Source organism: Pantherophis guttatus, chromosome 2, assembly GCF_059756535.1.
Source record: "Pantherophis guttatus breed Tessera chromosome 2, ASM5975653v1, whole genome shotgun sequence".
Taxonomy (NCBI): Eukaryota; Metazoa; Chordata; class Lepidosauria; order Squamata; family Colubridae; genus Pantherophis; species Pantherophis guttatus.
In genome coordinates this window covers 110250868-110265571 of record NC_142064.1, presented here as the reverse complement: position 1 = coordinate 110265571, position 14704 = coordinate 110250868, and the positions used below count along the sequence as shown (strand labels likewise).

The window sequence follows — 14704 nt, the reverse complement described above, 5'->3', positions numbered from 1 at the left end:
TTTTCTGTGCTAGTTCTTTTTGGTTTATCAAGTTTAAGTTATGTTTAATTGTTTTCCATTCTTCTTTTGTTTTTTTACTATGGGGATATTGTTGAAGTTTATATTCTATATTTTTTAATTCTTGATACAATTTGTCTAACTGTTGTCTCTTTTCTTTATTCTTTTCCCCTATATACGCGATAGTCAGGCCCCTTATATATGCTTTTGCCGTGTCCCAAGTATTCTGTAAAGAATTCTGTAAATTTTTTATTTATTTTAAAGAATAGTTCTAGTTCCTTTTCTAACATCTGTTTAAATTCTTTTTGTTTACAAATTCTTTGATTCATTGTCCACCTCCTAAATGTTTTATAGGTGGCATATGTCACCAGGGCCGGATTTAGATGAAAAGAGGCCCTAGGCTATTCCACTTATGAGGCCCTTTCACCTATAGTGAAAGTGTAATTTTAATTTTGCTAACAATTTGAATGTAGGCCCCTCTTGATCTTGAGGCCCCCTCTTGATCTTGAGGCCCTAGCCTGAAGCCTAGTTAGCCTATAGGAAAATCTGGCCCTGTATGTCACCCACAAGATTGGCAAAAATTCATCCGAAAAACAGCTCACTATGTTGGAAATGTAAAAACTCTCAAGGTACTTTTTACCATCTATGGTGGACGTGCCCAGCGGCAAAGAAATTTTGGTCCAATATTAAGAAATGGCTGGAACAAATTATTAAGCTACAAATAGAGAAGAAACCAGAAACTTTCCTGTTAGGAATCTTCACCAAAACATATCCTAAAGAAATAAAATATTTGTTGATACATATTGGCAGCGCGGATAACGTATGCCAAAAACTGGAAACAGGAAGAAATCCCAACGAAAGAAGTAATGGACAAAATTACACAGTGCACCGAAATGGATATGCTAACAAAAGAGCTAAAGGAAAAAGAAGAGACAGAGTATTACAAAATATGGAATAAATTGTATCAATGGTATAATGCCACCATCAAAGAAATACAACTAGAGGAAGAATAGAATAAAAATGTAAATATGTATATAAATAACTTCCTACGGGCAGATAAATCTGTAGAGGGAATTTTAAAAAGAAAGGGATAATCCAAATATATAGTATATAGATTAATAAGGGGGGAATTCTTAGGGGAGGAAAAGAGTGGGGAGGGGGAAATGGAAAAAGGAAACTATTAGGTAAAGATTAAGGGGAATAAGCATAACTGTACTAATTGAAGGACCAATACGAAACAAATGCTTCAAAAGATTAACTTATTTATATGTTGTTCGTTGTGTAAATGTTTTTATATGTGTTTTATTTGTGTTTTAATAAAGTTTACAAATTTTTAACAAAAAAAAGAAAAGAAATGCAGATGGGGAATCACTGAGGAACCCTAAGCTTTATCGTGGCTCCAGGGATAGAGAGTCCTCTCTTGCTGGGCCTGGCATGGCTCCAGAAATTGAATGGTGGTTAACTGGTGAAAGAGACTGTTAAAAATCCGATGGTGCGGGGGTGGGGTGGGGGGACAATGGAGGAAAAGTTTCTCCTGGAAAGGTTAGCAACCAAACCACTCTGAGCATGATGGAACTAGTCACTGTGGCACAAAATCAACCAAGGTGAGATCCCCCAAATCCTCAAGGAATATTGGGACCTAAGGGATGTCTTTAGTGAAAAAAGCACACTCCCATCTCACCAGCCGACAGACTGCACCATTGAGAACCTCCCTGTGGCCAGACTGCCAGAACCTACATTGTACTCTATGACCCCTTGGGAGCTGGAAGAATTCAGTGTGTTTATAGACAAAAATCTGCAATGTGTTTTCATCTAGCTGTCCCAGCCCCGAGTAGCCACTCCGGTTTTATTGTGAGAAAAGAAAGATAGCCCTCTCTCCACTTGTGCATGAATTACCGTGGGCTTACCGCAGTCTGTGTGGAAAATGTGTACCCCCTGCCACTTATGAAGGAAATATTAGCCCACCTAGCCAAGAGAAAGATTCTTATGAAATTGAACCTGTGCAAAACCTTTTATTGTGTCAGGATTAAGGAGATGGGTGAGTGGAATGCAACTTTCAATTGCCCCCTGGAGTGCTTCCAATTCAGAGTGCGCCCTTTTGGATTACAAGGGGCTCCTGCTGTGTTCATGCAACTAATAAACAAAGTCCTGCATGACTTTGCATACAAATACAAAGGGAAGCTGGTGTATTTAGATGACATTCTGATTTATACCCAAACAAGAGACAAACAAGTTAAGGTCGTGCAAACAATGCTAAAAATATTATGAGCAGATGAGCTGTACGCTAAGCTCTCCAAGTATGAGTTCCATCAAGATAAAATCCAATACCTAGGATACCAGATCTTGCATGAGGGGATGGATCCAGAATGGATCCAGAAAAGATTAAGGCAGGAGTGGGGGGGTGGGGGGTGGGGGGCACACAAGGAAGCAATTTCAAAGCTTCCTAGGGTTTGCAAACTTTTACTGGCAATTCATTCCCTCTTTTGTGCAAATCACCCAACTCATCATGAACCTACTAAAGACAAAAGGGGAGGGAAAGCCCAAACCTAGTCAATCCTTAAAGTGGACTGTGGAATGCAGGCAGCATTTGAGAAATTTAAGTGGCTGTTTGCGGTGGAGCCTGTGCTAAGACACCCAAACCCAGATGTCACCTTTGTGATTCAAGCAGATGCTAGTGACATGGGCAGGAAAAACTTTCTAGCAGACGCCCTGTCCAGATTACTGCAATACAACAGTGCCAGACCTGAAATTTTCCGACTGGTCATCCCTTCAAACCAATTCCGAGCAGCAGTAACCACAATGGGTCAGGGGAAAGCCAAACAACCGGCCTGAAAATATCAAAGGACCAGCCCATGGTGCCTCTGACGGCCAAAATGGGCTGCGGGTGGGGGGGGCATGCGGCCTGTTTTTTGCCTCCCTGGCCTCCAACAGCACTCTGCCAGCCAAAAACGGGTCACATGGAGGCCCCATGTGGCCCCTGCATGGCCCATTTTTGGCCTCCACGGCCTCCAGCAGCACTCTGCTGGCTGAAAATGGGCTGCACAGGGCCTCCAAGTGGCCCGTTTTGGCCGGCAGAGTGCTGTAGGAGGATTGGATTGGTCTACTGCCGTAGGGGGTAGGGTTTTGGACATTGGGGATTGCTTTCACCCCAGTTTTTCTTCAGAGCTTGCCTCACTATGCTGCACTCAGCATCTCTAGTAAAAGTACCTTTTCTCTAACATCAAGTCAAGAGTCGTTCTTTCCTAGGGGTAGCTGTGGCTAGTCTAACAGAAATATCACATGACTGCACACTTAGTGATGGTAGTTTTAGTTGTGGTTGTAAAACAAGAACCGCATCATTGTTAGGCAACAACTTCATCTTCCCTGCCCTGTCACGCTTGCTTATGCTTCAGCCCCTCCCCCCTGCCTATCTCCCATCCCATTGTGCCCATTTGGCCACCCTGCACTTTACTATCCCTAGCTGACCTTTGCCATATTCTTCCTCCAGCTGCTGACTAGGCATGCTGGGCTGAGGCAACTACTAGTGTCAGCACTCCAAACTACATTTGTTACAGTGCTGACATAAGGAGGAGAAGAGGGGGCAGCTGGCAAGAGGACGCTTGACTTTTCACCTACTTATTTTCCCTGAAGATAATATCCCCTAGGAGATGGATGGGAGGGGGGACATTCCTGGGAGCTGAAGTAGTAGATATGGGGAGAGTGATTTGGAAGATGGCCAATGAGATGCAGAGAATTGGGGAACGGAAAGGTGTCAGGAAGTCAGTGTTGGCTATGACATAGTCGGGGACAGATTGCCGTGCTTAATAAATGAAAGATTTCATCAAAGACTATTTGTTTGGAAATGCAATTTATTTGAGACGACACCGAAACCTGACAACTAGCTCCTCGTGAAGAGCCAACAAGGTTGCGTTTTGCATTTTGTAGTTGCTAAACAAGGATGATTTGTAGTTTTGATATGACTGAAGAAATATTCATGTCAAAAATAATGACAAAGCAATATTCTTTTGAGACACTCCAGATATCCAGTCTTGATTGTCACAAAAAATAAATGAAATGTGAAGCATACTCAGCTGAGATAACTTTTATTTTGCATATTCTTTCATAGTGCAAGAATCAAGAAGATAATCAGCTTGGGTTTTGACGTATTTAACATCATTTGCATATATAATAATTGTGTAGTTTTTCTAAACCTAAGGCAGAAATTGCTGCCTTCTAATAATTTATAGACATTTTTTTCATTTTATTAAATATTCCACATCTAGGTGAAGGTGAATAGGACAAGATACATCATTTGCAAAAACGGGTTATCCTATAGAAAATGAATTTATAATAAGAATACATTTTAAGAGGAATAATAAGATGCAAAAGAAGTTCACTGCATGATATTTAATGCAAGAAGAAGATAAAGACTAATATTTGTACATTATCAGTTTTGTGCATTAGCATTGTAGTCTGCCATCTTAAATTGCCTTTTTGAAAGTTGTGCAGCAGTTCTTATGAAAGAGCTGTGGTTCTGATTGTTGGAGGCATTGAAAAGATGATCTGATGTTAAACATTTTATATTGTAACAGTGTCCATTTTTCCTATACACAGATAGAAAATGAAGATGGAGCTCAGGAAAATACCTTTTCCATGGATCCTCAACTGGAACGCCAAGTAGAAACTATCCGCAATCTTGTTGATTCATATGTTGGGATCATCAACAAATCTATCCGAGACCTTATGCCAAAGACAATAATGCACCTAATGATAAATAATGTAACTATGGCTTGATCATTTATTTTGCCAGGGTGGGATGAAACTACAGGTAGTCCTCAAGTTACGACAGTTCAATTAGTGACTGTTCAAAATTACAACAACCCCCCCTCCCAAAGTATTTATGACCAAGTTATGCATGTTGCAGCACCACAATGTCATTCTCCCTTATGCAGAGACGTTGCAACTTTCCCCCTGCCTATTCCCCCCCCCCCAAATACTGTCCTGCTGGGTCTCCACAGGCACTGGGCCCTACTTTGCTAGCATCCCAGATTCCACTTATTTCTCCCCGCCACATTTCCGATAGCTTTATTGTACTTACTTTTTGAAGAGCTCCAGAAGAGGCTACCCCCACGTGGCAGAGAAGCTGAAGTCTTTTATTCAGAAGCCAGTAGAGCTGTAAAAATGTGAGATGGAGCTTGTTTCCTCATTAGGCTGTGTTGATTGGCTGCCATGCCCCAATCCCTGAAGCTGCTCATTCGAACTAGACAGTCAGCAAGCAGGAGACTGTTTGGCGCCGGCCATTTAGTTTTTAAATAATAAAATGTTCTGCTCTTTTCTGAGATCCTGATACAGGTAGATCCCGACTTATGATATTAATGGAGCTTGCCCATTCATATCAGAAGTCGGGGATTACGTTAAATGAACCACCTAACTAGCGATCTCCCTGCCCCTGCTTTCCCCAATGCATTCATTAAACGAATGCATGGGTTGTTAGGTAGAGCAAGAGATGACTTAAGGATGGGAGAAATCAAGGGAGGCCTAGTGCAGGGACAGGCACTCCCATGCTCTGCCTTCTGCTGCTTGGTTTACCTAAAGCCCTATGGGCCTCCTCTATACTTACTTTTTGAGGAGCTCAGGAAGGCAGAATAAAGAAGGCAGCTCCCTCGCTGGGCCACATGGCATAATCAAAAAGAAGAAATTGCTTTTGTTTCCCCCAACAAACCATTATGATATCTTCTTAACTCCACTAGCGCTAGTCTGAGGAGACTTTGCCGGCAAGGACAGAAGCCCAGAAGTTTGCACACTGCCATATGGCCTCTGTTATCACTGGCAAAGGGCCTGAGGAGGCCTTTGCTAACGAGGACGGACGCCTGGAGAGCCCTTCCTGGCCTCTGTTCTCGGTAGCAAACCGTTTTTGCAAATACAGCAAAAGGCTTTGCAAATGGAGGGAAGGCTTCAGTGCTTCAGGCCTTCTCTCCATTTGCAAAGCCTTTTTCTGCAGGTCTCATCCAGGCTTCTATTTTCAAAGAACAGAGGCCTAAAGTACCATGAGATCAGGTGAGATCAGTAATGCAAGATCTCGTGCTACTGATCTCGCATGATCTTGCAGTACTTTAGGCCTTCATTCTCTGCAAATGCACCAAAGGCCCGAACAGGCAAAGAAATTGAAGGCTCCCTGGATCTTTGCAAGGTGAGTATCCACAGGCCTAGTGCCTGTAGAGGACGGGGGAGGGGGAGGGGGAAATAGGCAGGGCGAATGTTGCAGAACCTCTGTGGTGGTTTGTAAGTGTGAACAACTGCCATGGTGCTACAAACATTCATAATTTCAGAACTCTGTCATAAGTACTTGAGGTGGTTAGGTCACTAAGTGATCTGTCGTAACTCAGGGATTACCTGTATTCTGGCAAGAGATTTAAGAAGAAAAGGTATTGTAATGATTTGCCTTAGAATTTATACTTGAAGAGTGTAAATGAAATGAAAGGTAAATTTATACTTGAAGAGTGTAAATGAAATGAAAGGTAAAGAAATGGTGAAGTGCTTTGCATTACATAATAACATGGTGTTAATGGAGACAGTACTGTACAGGTAATGTGCAGGAGCAACATTTTTGTATGGATTTTCTGAATTTATTGTGGCACCTGGCTAAGATTGTTTTATGGACACATTGCTTGAAGGCTTGATCAAATCAAATTGGAATCAATACATGAAAAGAGAATCCACATTGACTTAGGTTGGTACCAAGTAATTTTTGGCAGGAAATCTGGAATTTATCTTGAAGAGTGGAAAAAAACAGACAACCTGCATTGAAAATTAATTTGAGCCAGTGGCTATCATCATTTGGGCATGAGTTTTAATTGGAACTATTCCAGCTTCACTAGGAAGAACACAGTGAAGAACCATAAAGAGGTTCCTTAGGAAGTTTGATTATACAATTTATAATGGGTCTAGATTCTTACATGCACATAATTGAAACACATAGACAGCTGTGATACTTCTTTGGCCTCTAATACTTTCAGTCTACCACATATATAATTCTCTCCTATTGTGAAAAAAAATCTTGGCAGCTACACTTAACTTGATTTTCCAAGAAAATTGTTCCACATAATCAGGCCAAAATATAGGTTTTTTTTAATGCAACCCGTTGCCATTTAAAGGTTGTCTGTTCCTGTTTTAAGCTTTAATTTGTTTTTTATGTAATGTATTATGTGAATTCAGCCATTGTGGCATATGTGTTTTTTAAACATTGTTTATCAGTGTATTATATGAATTCAAACAACCATATGATCTATGGGAACCTTTCCATAATACAGTAGATAGTTGAGGTCAGAACAGTCTTCTTCAGATTCATTGAGTGCAGCTGCAGTGGTGTAGTGGTTAGAGTGCAGTACTGAGGCTACTTCTGCTGACTGCCGGCTAATTGCAATTTGGCAGTTCAAATCTCACCAGGCTCAAGGTTGACTCAGCCTTCCATCCTTCGGAGGTGAGTAAAATGAGGACCCAAATTGTTGGGGGCAATGTGCTGACTCTGTAAACCACTTAGAGAGGGCTGTAAAACATTAAAAGTCTAAGTGCTATTGCTGTTGCTATCCCATCTGGGGAAAATGTCCTTTCCCCTCTATTTCCAATGAATAGGTAGCCAGGGTTGTGATCTAAACCAGCTTCTTGAAGTTACTCCACTCTTAATCTATCCAACCCAGCCTATTGTTGTTGGAAAGCATTACATTTTCTATGCACCCAATATTACCTATCCCTCACAGACCAAGGATTTCATCCATTCGGAGTTGCTGGCCTACTTATACTCCTCTGCAGACCAAAACAGCTTGATGGAGGAGTCAGCAGACCAGGCACAGCGCAGGGATGACATGTTGCGAATGTACCATGCTCTGAAGGAAGCTTTGAATATAATTGGAGACATCACTACCAGTACAGTTTCCACCCCAGTTCCTCCTCCTGTGGATGATACATGGCTGCAGGCAGGAAGCGGTGGGCATAGGTGAGTTGGTATAGTAGTAAGTTAGTTCTATTATGCTATTTGTTAAGGGGAAGGATGAAAATATGGAACATCACAAAGCCAAAAGCCACAAATGACTGTCACAGCTGAATGGATTGGTCCAGATTCTTCATCTGGAACTCTGTAGTTGGTTTATCACTTCTAGAATGATAACACTGAACTAAATACACATTCTTCCATGTGTGTGTGTTTGTTAGTCAGCTTCTAATTCTGTAATAATTTTGTTCATCAAAATAAGATTTTTTTGTATAGTGGATATTTTTTACCTAAAAGAATATTCTTGTATTGCTTTTGAAATAAACTTCACACGTTGTTGTCTGCTTTGTCTGAAAATGATTGATATTATTTGGCGTTCTGTTATCTTAAATTATACTAGCTTTAATATTTTAATGTGTCCTTTTTCTTTTCTCTTACAGCCCAACATCTCAGCGCAGGCCTCCTTCTACTGTGTTGCCTCCAGGAAGACCTCCAGCTGTGAGGGGTCCCATGCCTGGTCCTCCTTTGATTCCAGTGCCAGCAGCAGGCTCATCCTCTTTTGTGGCACCACCCATTCCTTCACGCCCTGTACCACAAAGTGCATTTATTACTAATAATGAACCTTTCTTAGCCCCACCTCAAATTCCCTCACGGCCAGCACGTATTCCACCTGGTATACCTCCAGGTGTACCCAGGTAAGAGTCAGTTCAGATTTCCCTTACCTAATTTTTTTCATTTAACCTGGGCAATGACATAAGCTGTCATCTGTGCTTATTTAAATAGTCACAGTCTTTGTTCCTGTATAAACTTACTAATTTTGAATAGATATAGAAGATACTGTATTTAAATACTCTCTAAAAAATTAGAAAATTTCTTATGCAGAATTTTGGTATAGTACAGCTTTTTTAGTGGTTGAAAGATCTATGGGAAGAAATAGGTGTAAACTTTAAGAGATTCCTTTCACATCCAAAGAAGTAATTGTTGTCAAACTTTTTCTGCAAAAGTTGAAATGGAGAGGAAAAGGAGAAATAATCTTAGGCTGTCTAGAAGATAAGCAATATTTCTATAACATTTGCACATGGCATAGGAGTTCAGAAGAAGCAGGAAAATGGGCAGGAATGTTGAGGCTCTTGTACCTTGGCAATATGTGTCTAATTTCTACCTTCTGTTTCTCTGTTCATTTTTTCTGCAGCAGAAGACCTCCTGCAGCACCGAACCGGCCTACCATTATCAGACCAACTGAACCCTCCTTATTAGATTAACCATGATCACTACCCAGAGGGGAAGGCAATATTACTTGTTAATCTCATGGAAAGAACTCATGCTTAATCTTTAGTGTAAAGGAGCTCTTTCTATCTGGTCAGTTATAAGCCAAGGCACATATTTCCTATTTCTCCTCCTCTCTTTCCTTTCCACAATAACACAACCATAGCAACAGACATCAAGAAATAGATGCTGTCGGTTGATTACCTGTAAATAGCTCTGATAAGACAAGCATTCCTGTTCTATTTCTCTCTGTGTTCCTGGGTCTTGGCTAGAAAAGGATTTAATGACCATAGTCTTCCCTTCTGGGGAAGAGGAGGATTGATTTCTTCCTGGTTTTTCATGGTGGCCATACCAGGCCCATTCCACATGGGAACATGGAGGCTTATGTTTTGTGGAATTGTTTTGCACTTTGTTGGAAATAGAGAAACAACCCCTAGGTACTTGAGTGATTGTGATGAGAATGCCTGAAAATGTGTAAAACTAGAGAGATTGTATTTCTACTAACATTTCCTGCCATTAATGTTGATTGGATCTATTTTCCCATGCCACCCTTTTTGATTCCTTAGTATATATGAAATATTCCTCTTAGACCTCTACTTTTCCACCATGGCATTTTAGTACAATATTGATCAATATTTCTATATAGCTCTGAAAAATAATGGAACTGCAAATAAAAATGGCTAATAAATCCAATTTATGAAACTGGAGCAAGATTTTATCAAACAGAATCATTGGAAAGAGGAATGCACCAAATTGTTTTTGAGTCTCAGGTATAGTGCTGACTTATGGCATGCTACCCTTTGCACAACCAGTGATTATGCTTCAGTGGAAGAGACAAACTTAGTTGCCAGTTACAACTTGGGATGAGCTTGATGTAATACTAGAATACTGCCAGTTGCAGGAGATGATTTAATCATTTTTAATATAAAATTGGCCAGGATAATTACTCAACCTCCAATAGAGAAGTGGTAAGAAGAGGCAGTACTTAAAAAAACTTTTACAGAGATATAGTAGAAAAACTTTCCTACTTCCTTATGCAGATTTCTTTGTCCTTCAGATCAGCTGAACTATATTTGCTTCTAGGTTGAGACAGATTCTTTGTGGCAAACACTGTCCCAAGATAGATTAAAGTTCCCTCTGCCCCACAGAAACTCATATAGGAGTCTATGATCTCTGAAAAGTTTTTTTTATGTTGGCTACTCCATCTTTAGAACCATTATTATCCCAAGAGTTTGTGGAGCAAGACTGAAGCCTTGTCAACAGACTGGTAAAGCAATCTGCCCTCTCTGGGCTGTGGTTGTATATATTTCTTCATAAAACAAAGAAGCATTGGTACTACTTTGATTCTAGTTTTTTAAAAAGAAGACCCAAGTTGCCTCCCAGCCCACTCTCACTTATATACCTTTGTCCTTTGCCCATAAGATATATGGAACAGATACCATCTGCCTTAATGCTTCCTTCCAGTGACCTCTCTCTTTTTATGTGATCAGAAACAGAAATTGCTTGTTTCATGTCCTAAAGCATATGACTTTTCCAGAGTGCTAACTTTGTGCCTTTATTATTCTATGTCATTTGCCCAAATAACCAGCACTGCCTTCCTGTAAATGTCCCTCTATTGCCAAAGTCATTACCAAGGGCTTTGAACCTCTTTTGCAATATATTTCTCCAAAAATAGTTGCTTGCCATGTAGCATGGACTTCTCTAATTAGTTGTCTCTTGATTCTTTGTTACCATGTGTGAAGGGGTTATTATATCTTCTTTCTATCTTTAAAAGAAAAAAATTTCCAGCAGTTTGAAATAAGTGCCTCCATTATGTATCCAATTAATAAACTAAAATAAAGGGAAATTCTGCTGGTGGAAGGTCTCTACCAATTTGTGGTGTTGGCTTTTTATGCATTTTTTTATTCTATTAGTTCTGAACACTTAAGAACTATTGGGCTTGGAATGAATAAAAAAATATAAGTTCATGTTTCGGTTAACTAACACGTCCAAATAACAATAGTCTGAGTAATATCTGATTTTTTGTGTCATTTGATATGATTTCTGACCTGGAGGCTATTAGTATCCAATCTAATAAAAGTAACTGAATTTACAAATTACAAAATTAATGACATTAATGCAGATAACATCTTTATGTATGGATATTTACAAGTATTCATCATCTCACAATTAAAAGTGTATTTTAAAAGTGATTTTGTAGGATCTAGTGGGACAAATGGAGTAGGTCCACCTTGTATTGCAGAACTTGACTAGCCTCTGTAGCAGGAAAACCATTTAATACTGAGAGGCATTAGTTGCCTCTCTTAAAGGAGATTGCCGTCTAGTTTTGCAGACATAGGAGACCTTTCAACATGTAGCAAGAAATTAATTCAATTGTTCATACAGAAGGGTACATATAATATTTATAAGTTACCCAGTTTTATAGTTATAGTTTCATATATTTTATGCCTATAGTAATCATGAAAAATAGCAAATTTTAGACACATATTTTCTAATATATTTTTGTAACATTCAAATTATGATATTAAATTTATCTTTTAGAAATACATAAAGTGGACAGAGTAACAGGGAAAGAAAGGTTTGCTAATCCAATCGTATATCCCAAATTAACACATTTTTCCCAATGTGTCATTATGCATTATTTTTCTTAACTATTTCTGCCCTTGCACATTTTCCATTGTATTATGTCTATGTATATCATTGTCCCAATCTTAAATTTCACATCCAATGACATGTTGTTATGTTTTAGATTTCATTTTGATGGCAATTTACATATTTGCTTTTTAAAATGTAGGTTTTCTTTAATGCCTAAAATGTGTACTACATTCAAGTCCTGGAATAAAAAATTGGGTTCCATCCATGACTAATCAGTTTAATAGATAATAGGTCTCCTTAAGGGTAAACTTGGTTAATCCATAATTAATACCTTCCCCAAATACTTTTAACATTATTGCAGTCTTTCCAAAATAGATGAAATTGGACCTGTCAATCTCTAACCATTTGTGTTATAATTGGAATGTTTACTTGATTATTTAAACTGATGTAAAAAAAAAATTAAATGGTTGTTCCCAGTTATTTGGACAAGAGATTTTAGTGTTTATTTTGAATACTTCTAAAAAAAAGATCAATTTGTATGTTTTACTTAAAAGGAAGCATTCTAAAATTTATTTAAAAACTTAAAATTAAACCCAGTAATACAATATTTTGCAGCACTTTTCTTTAAAATGTGCAAACTGAAATGCAGTTTAAACTTTTAAAGAAGTATTTCTATTTGTCCAACTTGTCCCAACTGGGTAATTTAGAAGGAAAGAGCCTTTGTCTGCATTTATAGTGAAAGATATACTTTTACTAAACCAAGTGGTTATAAGATAGGAAAGCCAGTTCTGAGGTTTGCATGCAAAAATTGCCTACATGCTTTCCCCTTTCCCTCCCTCCCCCCTTCCAGGGTTCATGGCAGTGTTGGTGAGTTTTTGGCAGTGTTCATTGAGCTGTGACTGGATTAATAACTCAGAGAGTGAGGAATGGGCCAATGTACTTCAGGCCCAAATTTTTGGACTACTTTCTGGATTGCAAGAATTTGGTGGAGAGGTAGACTTTCTCTCCAACTTGAAAATCCTTTTGCTGAGTGTTTTTTAATCTGCATATTTTTTGTGAGTTTCTCATTCATCTTCTAGTGCCATGATGGCAAACCATGATGCATGCCAGAGCTGGAACGCAGAGCCATCGCCAGCTGCTCTTCCTGGTTCTGTCATGCTCATGCGCACTGGCCACCTGCTCTCTTCTGGGTTCCAGCGTGTGCAGCTGGCCAGTGCACATGTGTGTGCTGGAATCCGGAAGAGAGCAGCTGGCTGGCACGCATGCATGCTGGACTAACTGGCCAGTGTGCACGCTCTCCAGTTTCGGCACTCTGTGCCTAAAAGCTTAGCCATCACTGTTCTAGTGCCTTGTGCACAACGGGCCAAGTATAGTTTGAAGGGATTTAATCCATTCTGCCAGTTCTGCGGCAGTTCTGGTATAACCACAAGTCTTGGTTGGTTACCACTCAGAATGGCCTGCGTCCGATACTGCAATAAACTGCATTGTTGTATGCAATTTCTGGGAATGGGAAGAGGTCAGACCACTTATCTTGTTGATAACTGATGTAAGGTACTGCTCCAACAAGCCATTTGTTGGGCTTTCTCAGGCTCCATTCGTCTGAGGATGATGAATCTGGGAAGCCAAATTCCCAGATATTTCACTTTCTTAGCCATCTGAATTCCCAATTTCTCCTCCAATTCCTCTTTCTATGGAATTCCCCTTTACTTAGTTATTATTTTTGTCTTATCTTTATTTATTTTAAGCTCTGCTACTTTGCTGAATTCTTCTTTTAATGTTCCTGTCTCTAGTGGGTCTTCTATAATAAAAACCAAATCGTCAGCAAAGGCTTGTATTTTATACTCTTCTTTTTTTATTCTTAATCCTTTTATTTCTTGCTTTCGCCTAATATGTGTCAGTAATACTTCCAATGATAGAATGAATAAAAGGGGAGATAGTGGGCATCCCTGTCTTACCCCTTTGGTTATATTGAATTTGTCTGTTGCTTCCCCGTTTAGTAGTAGATCATCCCTATAATTTTTTCTCCAAAATTCATGATGTTTAATGAGGAACTGCCAATTTAAATTATCAAATGCTTTTTGTGCGTCTACAAATATCAGCACTACTTGGTTCTCGGAATGGGTTTCATAGTATTCCAGCAAATCATTATCATTCTTGTGTTATTTCTCAATTGCTTTTTTGGTAAAAACCCATTTCGATCGGGGTGGATAATTTCATTTAATATTTTTTAACCCTTTCCGCAATTATTGTAGCAAAAAATTTTAGTTGGCATTTACTAGTGAGTTTGGCCTGTAGTTTTTAATCTGCTAATTGTCCGTATCCTCTTTTAGTATTAGAGTGATGTATGCCTCTATCCATGAGTTTGGTAATCTGGCTTGTTCTAGCGCTTCATTATATAGGTCCAACATTAGTGTCTCGAGTGACTCTTGGATTTTTTTATATAAAGAATTCCATCGGACTTCCGGTTGGCACCGCACGCGTCCCCCAGCCCCGCGATTTCGTAAAAGCCACTTTGACAGCGCTAATCAGCTGTCTGGCAGCTGAAAAACCTCTCCATCAGGAGAAGAAGGAGAGGAGAGCCGGTGGGTGCGAGTAGAGCTCCCTGAAAGTCCTCTGGAATAATTCCAGAGGCTTGGAGGGTGAGAGCTCCTCAGCCAGCCCACTAAGAAGCTCCGGATCTGAGGCAACTCTGTTTCAAACAGAGCCAGACGCCGCGACCAATCCTGCTGTCAAAAGTGAGTTTGATTGATTACAAGCGCAGGCAGAGCGGAAACAGGAGAACAAGCTTTAAAATAACAGTGCTTAACTCCGGACTTACTTTGTTTCTAATTGAATTTCTTTGAGCTGGAGGCTGAAGATGGCACCTTTGTTATGGGTGTG

At 39.6% G+C, this 14704-nt stretch overlaps 1 protein-coding gene across 18 annotated transcripts in view; it reads left to right on the top strand.

The window, feature by feature from the left end:
* Positions 1-12085, top strand: part of DNM2 (dynamin 2) — a 218497-nt gene extending 206412 nt beyond the window's left edge. For 12 of the 18 annotated variants that reach the window (XM_034437865.3, XM_034437861.3, XM_034437864.3 and 9 more), the window contains 4 exons: positions 4591-4755; positions 7734-7969; positions 8404-8658; positions 9156-12085. In XM_034437865.3, the coding sequence (XP_034293756.1) occupies positions 4591-4755; positions 7734-7969; positions 8404-8658; positions 9156-9225 (726 nt within the window). In that variant the 3' untranslated portion in view covers positions 9226-12085. The remainder of the gene's footprint in view (positions 1-4590; positions 4756-7733; positions 7970-8403; positions 8659-9155) is intronic. The other 6 variants (XM_034437866.3, XM_034437863.3, XM_034437867.3 and 3 more) reach the window with 1 other exon arrangement.
* The last annotated feature ends 2619 nt before the right edge of the window (positions 12086-14704 follow it).